This window comes from Tachypleus tridentatus, chromosome 8, assembly GCF_004210375.1.
Source record: "Tachypleus tridentatus isolate NWPU-2018 chromosome 8, ASM421037v1, whole genome shotgun sequence".
In the NCBI taxonomy this organism is placed as follows: Eukaryota; Metazoa; Arthropoda; class Merostomata; order Xiphosura; family Limulidae; genus Tachypleus; species Tachypleus tridentatus.
In genome coordinates, this window is record NC_134832.1 from 79,597,003 (window position 1) to 79,610,024 (window position 13,022).

Genomic DNA, 13,022 nt, shown 5'->3' on the forward strand with positions numbered 1-13,022 from the left:
TTCGATACAGCAGGGTAAAATGCAATAGGATTACACTTTCAAATCTTCTACTTCTACCACGTCACTGTTTTCACGTCTGTTGCTGTTTTTTGTTTCTAAAAGTTGTTTAAGATTTGCTGTATAAGCTCTCCTCACAGCGAACAGATTAATAAATTAGGCTGTCAACCGTCTACTAAAGAATCTTTTTTCTATTTTCTGGGATTTTTTTCCAATCTTAAGAGCCAACCTGGTAAAGTTTCTGAACATTTCTGTTTACTCAGAAAATGTTTTACATTACCATTAATATTATTATAAAATTTTAGATGGTATTTATTATCTCAGTTAATACTCAACGCAGATAGATTGCAAGTGGAAAAAGAAAGGTCGAAAAGTGGAATTGAACAAGAAAGATTGAGGAAGGCAAAATCAGAAATTGTGAAAAACCCATAATTCCATGTAAACTGAGGGTTTGACAGGAAGCTCGCTTCAAAAATCAATATAGGCTAGCAGTTCTAGAAGGCCGTACAGCGCCTCCAAACCACACACTCTGTCGCCTCTCGTGAGCTTACTCATGTTAGGAGAAACGTTGATTCCCTTAGATTCAACACCCGGTGTGAAAAGACCAGGCTGGACGACGAAAGAAAACCTTTCTTATCAATCTGTGCACTAAATATTACGTCAATTGGCAAAAAAAAAGCAACAAGAAATAATTCTACGTACAGAAGTGCAGTTTGAAGAACAAGTGTTTTAAACCGTACAAACCTCTGTTTATAGTTATGAAGACATAGAAATGCAAGTATATATATACACAGCAAAGTGCGAAACCTTTATACAAACTTTTAGTTTGAAATTCTGTATAATGCTTTAGTTTTACGAGCACACATTGTGTATAAGTATTATATCATGGTTTGGAAATGTACTCAACTTTCTTTATTTTGAAGCAGAAATATAAAACATAAAAGTGTAAAGGAAGTTTTGAGGCTGTGTAGAAAACTATTGGAATTCTGCTTACAATTTTTACTTGGCTTAAAAGAGACGGGAATCGACTAATAAAATATATTGTTCAATTTAATTTGCTTTTAAGGATCTAGAATTAAACTTACATGCTATCCTGGACACAATCCAATTCTTCATAGAGACTGCGTTTCTTGATGTAAAAGTCCAACTGAAAACAGGAGAATGTTGCTGTAAACTTTATATACTGTCTATTTACAAATCACGTTCCGTTCTCAGATTTCAAAAACATACAAAATCACACTGCTCAGTGAAAGGTTTATAAGAAAATAAGCGAGACTCATCTGTAAACTTTGATACAAAAGCATCTGGAACTTTTCTGTGAGTCTTAAGTTTTAACTTACATGTGTCTAGAACTTTGTTGTGATCGTTTTTGCTGATCGGAGTCAGTGAATGTCAAACTTTGACTTACGGGAAAGCAGAAGATTTGTAAGTCATCTTTTTCTATAGTTCTTAAAACCTAGATTGAAATTTTCGCATTAGCATCCCACCTGTGTTGACCTCAGATGACGAGGGTGTGTGACCTGTAACTGGATCCGTTTACTTGTGTTTGAAACCGATATATACGTATTTTTGGCAACAGAAAATAACGAATAACGGAATTTCTTAATAGAGTAAGTAACTTTTTTTTACCTTATCTTATTAATTATTAAATTTAAGTAAAATCTGCTCAACTGAATACCCGATTCTTTAATTGTCAAAAACATAATGCATTCATAGACGAATTATTATAAAAAACACGTAGAGGCATCTAAAAGAGTAAATATTAGTTAATATCTAACTGTTTAGCTGTCTAAACTTTTGTAAAATAAACAATAGGTTAAGACTTATTCTGCTCATAAAGTTATTCATAACAGTAAATATGTATAAGTGCTATATTCTCTAAACTTTTTTTTTTATTTCTGAACGACTGTAATTATCGTTAAAATTTCAATAGTTACTTGTAAAGGGATTTGTTTAAAAATAACACAGCTGGTTATTAATATCACATTGTGTAACTCACTAATTAACTTGTTAAATTTACGACTACTTGTTTTGGTGCTTCTCAGCAAAGTTTAGCCGACCTGTTTCGTGGTATGGAAGACGTGGCCTTTGAAGACGTTTATGGTTTTTAAAGCCTTTCTCTCGTAGATGCCGTCTTATTGTTCTTGAGCTGCATTCTGCGTCCGTAAGGGCTTTAATCTGATTTGACGATTGGCTGGTGTCTTGCCCGACAACCCGTCGAATCCTCCTGCTCAACGCCGGCGAAATTTTCATGGGCCGACCACTTGAAATTCTCGTTCCGTATCCCTCAAGGTTTTTTAAGAAATTTGCAAAAGCAGTTTTACTACGCCCAATTTCACCAGCGATGGCACGTTGAGAGAGACCTTGCTTTTGCAGCTCGGCAATTCTGCCACGTTCAAACTCTATGTTTTTATCCAATGTAACACAAGAGATGTTAGTGGAAGATGTTGGCAACGCTATTTCCTGAAAACAAATGACAAACTTTCATTACGTGTTTACCGATTAACGCTTCGCTTCAGTATGGTCTTAAACTTTTAACCAGCTAGTATTTAGGCTAATTTCATAGTGTTCGCATTTTCCCTATTAAATGCTAAAAATGTTTTTTCATTTTTATTTTCCCTTTTCTTATTTTCATCTTTCGAAGCTCTACTCAAATAAGTGGTTTAGTCTTACAACGCAAAATGCATATTTTTCTTTATGTTCATTGGCCTTAAGATTTTGGCCAGCAGTGTAATGTGGTAAAATTTGAGAGTGCCATATTTAATCAAGAGTAAACAATATATAAGACAGAGATTTGATTAGGTAGGTGCCTGTTATCTTCCAAAACTGGTAGCTGTTAATTTCAACAACCATTCTCTCAGAATACTTTACTTCCTCATTTTTAATATTCTTAGCGCAGTAAGTTTTATCTAAAGATGAGTCTAACTACTCATGGAAAAACAGAACACCTCTGCCAAAATTCTAATAGATGCTACTGAGTTATTAAAACTTTCTAAAATGTAAATATTAAACTCTTCGCTATTTCTACACACAGACTGACGGTCAGTGTGAGATACAACTACGTCAGGCCTATTATAACTTATACCATCTTTTAAGTGTAAACAGCTTTACTTTCATGATGTAACCCTCTTCATCTTACTGACTTTCTGTTTGCTGTGAATAAGGAAACTAGTAAGAACTTATAGTGCTGTTAATATATTTTACACTGTGAAAAAACGCAATAATGAGATTTCCAAAGCGTGTTCTCTTGCAGTCAATATAAATATATGTATATATATATATACTGTAATGGAAGGCAAGTACTGTAATTTGTATAGTAAAATTATGGACATTAAAGTAATTCTGGATCGTAACGTAATTTTAAGAACTTGAAAATGAAAATAAGATAGAATGTATAACACCATGCCAACACACTACATCATACACATTATTTTAAGACAAAGAATACATAACGTCATGTATATTGAGGTAATTTGGGTTCATAAAATAATGTTATGTATATTGCTCTAACGTTATTCTGGTTAGTATCATAACTGGCATTGAATGACAGTCTTGATCTAACATGTAGAGATGAGCAAGTAGGCTAATTTGTTTGACAATTCTTATGGGAAAATTAAATTTTTGAAATGGATGGATTATACTTAAACAAAGCAGTGATCGCAAGAGCTATTAAGTTGACTGTAGTGACTCATTTAACTAGTGTTAGACAAATATAAGAACTATGATATTAGTAAAAACAGAAATATAATTGTCAGAAAAAACATGTACAATAGGCATAAAACATGAGCGTATCTTACAGTCTTTGATTAATTGTTACTGTTGTAATATTAAGAGTATTAGAAATAAAACTGATGAATTCAAAGCAATTGTGAGAACTAAAAATTTCGATATTATGGGTATCACTGAGATCTGGTTAGATTTCCACAATTTTGATGAAAGAATGTTTTTCAAGACCAGATTCTACATTATTTGCTAGAGATGCAGTGTTAAAAAAGAAGAGGAGTAGTTTTACATGTGAGGAATAAATTACATCCTGTTAGATGACATTAAAAGTTGAGTTAATTTGGGTTGGTGTTAAAGGAAAGAGTCTTATAATTGAAATAGTTATAGACCACCAGCTTAAAATATTGAAGTTAATGAGAAACTGTACAATGAGATCATAATTGTAGCTGAAAAAAATATTGTTATTATGGGGTACTTTTATTTCTAGTATACTGACTGGAAAGATTTCGTTTGACAGTGAAAAGATAGGTTTTTGGAAATTATTCAGAATACGTTTATACATCAACTGGTGATGGAATCTACAAGAGAGGAAGCTATATTAAATTTAATTTTAGCATCCGATGTGAATATGGTAGACAGAGTTGTGGTTGGTAAGAACTTAAGTACATGCTACCATTTCACTATTAGGTTTGGTTCGTAACACAATATTGTGTAAATTACTCTGAGGTCATTCTGCTTAGTAACATAACTAGGGTTGAATGGTAGGCTTAGATCAATATGTAGGGATGAGCTAATAGGCTGCTTAAATTTGTGGGTTAATTCTAATAGAAAACCAATGTTGATAGAATAAGACGTGATCTGATCTTCTGTAGACTGGACGAAATGATTGGAGGAGTGATCTGGATGATGTAGAAAGCATATAGGAGAAAATTGATATGCATACAGAACATACATATTCGTTCAGAAAATAAACGGGCAACGGAGCGGAATAAGGCAGTATGGTTTATAAAAAGTTTAATAGGTCATATTGGGGTTAAACATAATAAATTCAAGAAATTTAAATTTACTGAAAATAATAATGGCTTGGAAGACTATAGAAATCACGAAATGTGGTTTAAAAGGTAGTCAAATAGCAAAACTGTATATAAAAGAGGGTTAGCTCAGAGAGTTAAATCAAACAATAAGGAATTCTTTAGGTATACGATGATAAGCAAAATGCAAGGATTGGAATTGGGCCTCTGAAAAATTATAGTAAGGATATGATCTCGGAAGCTTAAAAGATAGTAAACTTATTAAATTTATATGTTCTCTTTAGTTTTTACAAAGGACGGTACAAATATTACGCCTCAACCAGAGCACTTAATGTATGGGGAAAATATTAATGTAAAATATATTTTTTTAACTTCTAAAATTGTAAGAGAAAAGTTTGAAAACTTACAAAGTAATAAATCCCTGGATCAAACAACTTTTATCCTAGAGTTTTAAAGGAACTTAAAGATTTTACTTGTGAACCGCTAGCTAATATTTTTTATAGGTCACTGAGTAGTGGAAGAGTATTAGAAACTTGGAAGTTAAGTACCGCTTGTCTAATAGGAGGTGCTAAATGGGCCAGTTACTCTTACATCAGTAATTGGAAAGGTTTGAGACAGTATGGTTAAAGGTGTATTGCAGTATCACTTAAATCAGTCTTATATAATGTCAAAGAGCCTGCATTGTTTCACTGAGGGAAAGTCTTGTTTAACAAATCTTATGACATTATTTGAGGATGTTACTGTAAGAATTGGTGAAGGAAATACTATGGATTTGATTTACTTTGTTTTTTTCAGAAAGTAGCTGATAAGGTGCCTTTCTTGTTACAAAAAAATAAGTCTGTGGATGTGGTGAAAATGGATAGAAAATTGGTAGGAGACTAAAAAGCAGAGAGTAGTGATATAGGGATCACATTTTCAAGTAATGAACCTCGGGGGCTTTGTACTGGGTCTTCTGATGTTTGTGATTTATATCAGAGATATCGACTGTAGCACATTTTTTTTAAATTTGCAGAAGGCATTATGACTTTTCGGGTGGTTAACTATATCAGAGATGCTGCAGACTTACAGGGAGATTTAGATCATTTGATGCATTGGGTCGATATGTGGAAGATGATGTTTAACTATCCAACATATAAGGTGATGCATGTAGGTTTTCAAAATTAAAATTATTGTTAATTTGTTTTGAAATGGGAATACATTAAATAGTGCAGCTGAAAAAAAGATCTTACTGTTCCGATCGAAAAATCACTTAAGTCATATAAACAGTGTATTGTAGCTAGCAATAGGGCTAATAGGATTTTGAGTTGCATCTATAAAAATATTGAATATTGAATACAAGACAAGGTATACTATTGTTTCACTCTATAAATCATCACATATAAGGCCTTATTTTAAGTTACAGTTTTGATCTCCCTTCCTCAACAAGGGCATTGAATTGTTGGAAAAGGGTCAGAGAAGAGCTACTAGGATGATACCTAGAATTCTCCTATGAGGATAGACTAAAATCTCTAAACTGTTTTTTTTTCTTGAAAAGAAAAGGGTCAGAAGGAATTTGATTGAGCTGTTTAAGATGATTAAGGGTATTGAAAATGTAGATTCATCAAACCGTTTTGGATTTGTCAGGGAAAACAATAAGACAAGGGGTCATAAATTTAAAGTTTCGCATAATAGGAGTTATCTGCAGTTTAGAAAGTATTACTTTTCAAAGGTTGGCTTTTGGAATGAGCTGTCTTAAAGGGTGGTGAAAGCAGGAACTTTAACTGAGTTAAAGAAAAGATTAAATTAATACATTAGTAGTAAAGGATGATTATAGCTGTGAGCTGGAAAGGATATTCTTGACGGAATAATGTGTTTTCTTATAGGAAAGCCACTTTAGGCTATCTGCTGAGCCCACCGGGGAAATCGTACCCCTGATTTTAGCGTTGTAAATTCGTAGACTTACCGCTGTACCAGCAAGGAACTGGTGGAGAAAAACTCCTTTTTGTCCTTTTAATTTTTTTATGAATTTATTATTCAGTAGATTTTGTACAAAATTAAATCTGGTTCTTAACATTACGCACATTATACCGAGGTAATACTGACAATTAAAGTAACTTTATTTTAGTACTCTAAGTATAACAAGCAAAAACCAAAATTTCAGGAGGAAAGGACGTTCTAATGAACAAATGATGTGTCTTAAATATACTTAAAAATGCTTTAAAAATAACTTTCTGTGGAGGTTTGGAGATGAAACGTAACCTCAGTATCCCTCACACCAGCGTCCATACCGTGCATATTATACCGAGGTAAACTTAATTAGCAAAGTAACTTTATATACATACCCGAATCATTAAGGATCTTCATTTTGTTTGTCGTCTATTTTCATCTTCGATTTGGCTTGTGGCACCACAATAACCCTTCTGTAAGCCTAACTGTTACTCTTTCGTTTAAACTGTAGTCCATACAAACAATTGTAAAACACTTTATATTTGATTTGTAATTAACTTTAAAACACCTCCAAAACCTTTGAATATGTTTTACACAATCAAATACTATCTGAGTTTTTACATCTCTTTTTCTGTCTATCTATCTCTGTATTTTGCTTTTCTGTTTTATTACCTAACATGGTTGTATTAAAACTATTTAATCAGCAAGATGTATGACAACCATGATCGATACAATGTTGCATGACAGACACAATGTATAAGAACTGTAAATAATCATTTTTGGAAAAGATATTTAATAACCTATTCCTATTTATGACACATATCATAACGATGTGATAAGGCTTCCAAATGTACTAGAAGGTGGATTAAAAAGTATGTTTTGTAATATATTAGAATAGTTTATACTTGATTTCTGTCGTTTTTAATAATAGATAGATAGAATTATTCTTTATGATTCAATCATAGTAGTTTGTCTAACAAAATAACTGGTTTCACGTGAAGCTCTTTTTGAAAGCAAGTATATTTAAAGCAATGTACTAAATTCAAATTTATTAAAAGTTGTAACAAACAGGTCCAAACGGAGTTTTGCAGATCAGAAAATGTGCATGAACCATCTAAACACGTGAAAAACTTCTAATACTTATGATAAAAATCGTGTTAGAGTATAAATGAGTGTTGTTGTGTTTTTTTTACATTCCACTCTATTTTGCTATTACAGGTATAAGAGTTGATTTAGAGTAACATTTCAGATCTGTTTCTTCTTCTACGACAAGCAACTGGCCTGCTGGCGTTTTGTTTAATACTAGAGCTCTTTTATCGTAAATGTTAGTTATATATGTAACACACAAACTAAAATTATGTTCGTTATTATAAATAATCATGAAAACGGGTAGGTGATGCAAATGCGTAAATTACAAATAATGAGCAATTGCAACTAAAGGCTCATTTTATGATTACTACAGTAATTTTTTATACAATTTTGTTTTTTGTTAGTTTTTTTGAATTTCGCGCAAATCTACTCGAGAGCTATCTGCACTAGCGTCCCTAATTTAGCAGTGTAAAACTAAACTAAAGGGAAAGCAGCTAGTCATCACCACCCACCACCAACTCTTGGGCTACTCTTTTACCAACGAATAGTTAGATTGACAGTCACATTATAACGTCCCCACGGCTGAAAGGGCGAGCATGTTTGGTGCGACCAGGATTCGAACCCGTCCCTTTCGGATTACGAGTCGAACGCCTTAACACGCTTGGCCATGCCGGTCCAATTTTTATAGAAAATACGAATGAAATGTGAAACATATATCTATGCTATTGTATTATTATGAACGTAGGATCATGAAACGTTGTTCAAAATCTCTTGTATTACTCCCCACACCTCAACTCAGACAAATTTTCTGACTGTCGTTTGGCCTTTTCAATTTTAATATAAGCCTGCGCAGTTTTACCCATCTTCGTATGGAGATTTTATAAGGGCTAAGCACTATTGTTGGGGTGTCTTACCTGCATCTGTTACCTCCAGATGTCGTCTCATCACATGATATATTGAGATCACTGTCTTGCTGAGAAATCCGTCCCTACCCAACACATTTTGTCCGTGAGAAACCTACTCGATGAGTAACACTTTGCTTGTATCTGTCAGAAACCAAGTGTCATCAACTATGTGTAGATCTCTAATGACAGTAGTTGAGATGCAGACAAGTCCACGCTTCTCTTTGACGCCAAGCATTGTTCATTGTAAATACATATTGTATGTTTACCTTAAAACAGTTTTGTTTTCTCTCTCTCTCTCTCTTTCATCAAACAGCCTATCATTTATTGTTGCCAATCTATTTGAATTTAGAATGATTTGTGAAAACATCTACTACTTGAAATATGATGCGTGTCTCATGTTGTGATGTAACATTGAACACAAAGCTACACAATTGGTTCTCTGTGCTCTGTCCATCACGGGTATGAAAACCCGGTTTCTAGCGCTGTAACCATTCAGTCTCAACAAGTTACAACAATTATTTGTTGTATTCCAGTGACAAGCTGTTAATAATATTCAACATTTTTATGTTATCAAATGCTGTTACTTACATGACCAAAATAATGGGAAATAAAACAAGTTCCAGTATCACTATAGCGTGTCTAGGTTGTTTAGTAACTCTGGCACATATCAATTGAAAGTTTAATGAGCATACAGATAAAGTTAAAATAATCAAATAAACTCTAAACATACTTATGCTTATAAAATAGAGATCAACAGTTTCATTTTTGTAAAATAAAGTTAAACGATGTTAAGTTAATTGAATTCGTTCAGATCGTTTCACAATGTTTCTAATATATAAAATTCACAAATTATTTCAATAGCTAAGAAAATAAATAAACAATGCATTATGTTAATAAATGAAATCAAGCAGTACCACTTGTTCTTAATTATAATGCATTTTTCTTAAAAACACAATTCCGGAAGCGTATGGGCGTCCATAATAGCTTATGAGTGTAACATATGAAGTGGTGTGCCCAAGCAGACACATTATTTAACGAAATGTAAAATGTGAAATAGTGTCCCGTCGCGGACACAGTAGCTCATAAGGTGTAACATATGAAATGATGCGCCCTAGCGCACACAACAGGTCATGAATTGTAACGTTTGTGATTGTGTTCGGCCACATCCAGCCAATAATAATAAAGCTACCTAAATATTTTTCTGCTATATAAATTTCTCCTAGGTTTTGTTTCCTGATATCGTGACATTAAACGCCAGAAATAAGATATTTATTGAAGTTTGGATGGAAATTTGATAAGAATATGCAAGGTTGGGAAAGTAAGGTAAGTTTGTCATATATATGTATATGCATGTAAGTATGTGACTGTAATTGCAGGATAATTAGATCAACACTTCACTAAAATTCTTTACACCTTTAATAAACCTTTGTTTAAGTACCTTAGATGTGTTCTGTTTAACTTTTTAAACCTACAATTATTTTAACATTCTGTCAGAATTATTATCACCAAACCTTATAAAATGTATTTTTTTTATTTCGTTTTTTCCTTCAATATCAGGCGTATCCACATTAAATGCGATTGAGTAAATAGCCTCAAATCTCACTCTGTTGATAGAAGGTTATATAGAGAGACTGGTGGGTGACGAAATATTCTCGAATGATAGGTTGTTTGTCGATGCCCATTGATGTTGTCATCGCAAGAAGCTTCACCAGCTCTCAGTGAAGTCCAGTTTAAATATCTCTACCATTTTTGATTAGCTGATTGAGAAGCACTGAAACTGGATGTTGATGACCTGAATCACGTTCATTCCTAAGGCCTCTTTCAAAGTCTTATTCAAAATCAGAATCACCATTGTCATCACTCTCTCTTTCATCTAACTGATTGAATAGACTCCTTGCTTGGCCAGCAGTAAAAATTGTCGGCAGCCTCTTTCCAATCGCTATCTTTGTTTTATAACTGATGTAAACAAATTACAAGACTTCACGAGAAAACACGGAAAATAGTCTCGAACTCATCTTGATAATCTCAGATCTGTTCTAAAATAAACAACAAACTTCGTGTCTAATTATTAAAGAGGGTAATAACATGGTTTGGATTAATTTTCAGCCAAAAAAACATAAATGTTATTGGATACTGTCAACGTCCAATGAGTAAATCGAGATATTTGGCGGAATGCTGGAAGTGTCCGCTCGGGTTTAAAGAGTTAATATTGATCCATTAATGATTGCGGTAGTTTCGTAATGGAACCGGTTCCTTATAAAACAAGATAAAGGTTTTTATATGTTGCGTAATTTTTAAACCTGTGTGATATTAACTGTGTCGTAGCTACGTTACTTATCAAATAAAGAAAGGTTCTTCTGTACTTGTTAAAAGTTATAATGCTAAATGTATACTGAACTATTGATTCTTAACAACCTGATTATAACGTCTTATGTGGTTGTATGCATTACTCCAAAACATACTTGAGGTGTGATGTTATTAGATTGTTCTAAAATACACCTTTTTAGTTCCGTAATTATAAGGTATTTTATAAGGTATTTAACATTTTTATTTCGTCTTTTTTTATCTGGTGATTGTCTATATTACTTGATTATATTGTAAACATTAAAATTCCAACTCATCCTTTGCTACTATAGTGAATGCAATGTGGTTCTTTGTTATGAGCAATCCGTTCATGTGTCTGTATTTATTTAATGTTAATACTGTTCTTTTTCTACTAATGTTTCATATACAATTTTAAAATCGTTATTTATCGGTACTGTCAACATTATTTAATTGCTTACCGCAAACATTCGGGGTTTTTTTCACTCGAGTTCTAAAATATACACGTATTCCTATGTAAACAACACATTTTAAAAACTTTCTCTCATGTTATTCATCTAATTTTTGGATATTCTGGTTCTGTTGAAGATCAGTCTATTGATACGATCAGGTATTACATGTTACAACATTGCTTTAGAAAGTTGGTGTTTTCGCTCTTCTTTTTCACTGGAATTGCTGGTTGTGGTTTTTTATTATATCTTGTTATCTTATTTGAGAATAATGATAACAAATACATACTAATTTTCTTAATATTTGTATTGTTTTTAAATATCTTGTTGAATTCTGATGTTAAGTTTTATTGACTTCACTACCACTGTAGAATTGTCGTATTGCAGTAGTGTTCTGTTAACTGTGTTCTAGAGATTTATTTTAGTGTATTTCTGCGTTATCTGCCCTTGTTGCTATTGCTATATTATAGTTATTATAATATATTATCTAGCTGCAGTTCTCTGCTAATTGCTCTGTTCACGTTATATTGCAATGCCTATAGCCTTAGTGTATGTCTTATCTGACTTCATTCTTAGTGCTGTATTGTTTCTTTTCGTTGTGGTTTGTATGCAGTGTTAACTGTAAACTTCCAGTTCTCGTTAAGACTGTTTAGGTCCGGCATGGCCAGGTGGGTTAAGGCGTTCGACTCGTAACCTGAGGGTCGCGGGTTCGAATCCGTGTCACATCAAATAGGCTCGCCCTTTAGCCGTGAGGGCGTTATAATGTGACGATCAATCCCATTATTCGTTGGTAAAAGAGTAGCTCAAGAGTTGGCGGTGGGTAGTGATGACTAGCTGGCTTCCCTCTAGTCTTACACTGCCAAATTAGAGACGGCTAATGCAGATAGCCCTCGTGTGGCTTTATTAAGACTTTATTTTACATTGTGACTTACAGATTAGGGTAAACTTTATTTTAGTCTTATATATCAACTTGTTACAAACGATAGTTGTTTCAATCAACTGCAATATCGTACTTTCAGGAAATTTATTGCGCTGCTATTTTATTGAATTATGGATTTTTTATGTCAAAAAAGAGATGCTAATATTTCTGCATCACTGCATTCGACATCGTAGCGTCAGACTATTCTTTTTAATAAAAGTAGTGTGTTTTATTGTCGTGTTGTGCCAATGCTACACTTTATTCTTGTTTTATTGAAAGTAGTAGCTATATGTTGTTTAAACCTACAATTACACTTGATCAAGGTTCAGAAACTAGATATGTAATAATTACTTTTATGTGTGGCGTACAGTTATTGTTTTGAAACTGCATCCTTCGTTCCAAAACTAAGCAATATTGAAATTAATATAGAAATTGTCATTTAAATTTTACCAACTCCATCTACTTAAGTACCCCAATTGGACAGTGGTAAGTCTACGGATTTATAACGCTAAAATCAGGGGTTTGATTCCCCTCGTTAACACAGCAGATAGACCGATCTGGCTTTGCTATAAGGAAACACACATCATATACTTAAAAATTATAATTTCAATGATACTTTCGATTGAAGGTTTTAACAAGTTTTCAGAAATATCTTCAGAAG

General features: G+C 33.1%; 1 protein-coding gene across 1 annotated transcript in view; it reads left to right on the plus strand.

Annotated features, from left to right (window-relative positions):
* Positions 1-538: 538 nt before the first annotated feature.
* The window catches only part of LOC143224192 (XK-related protein 4-like), an 80,362-nt gene continuing 67,878 nt past the window's right edge, over positions 539-13,022 (plus strand). The window contains exon 1 of the mRNA XM_076452625.1: positions 539-1,607. Within this exon, the coding sequence (XP_076308740.1) occupies position 1,607 (1 nt within the window). The 5' untranslated portion in view covers positions 539-1,606. The remainder of the gene's footprint in view (positions 1,608-13,022) is intronic.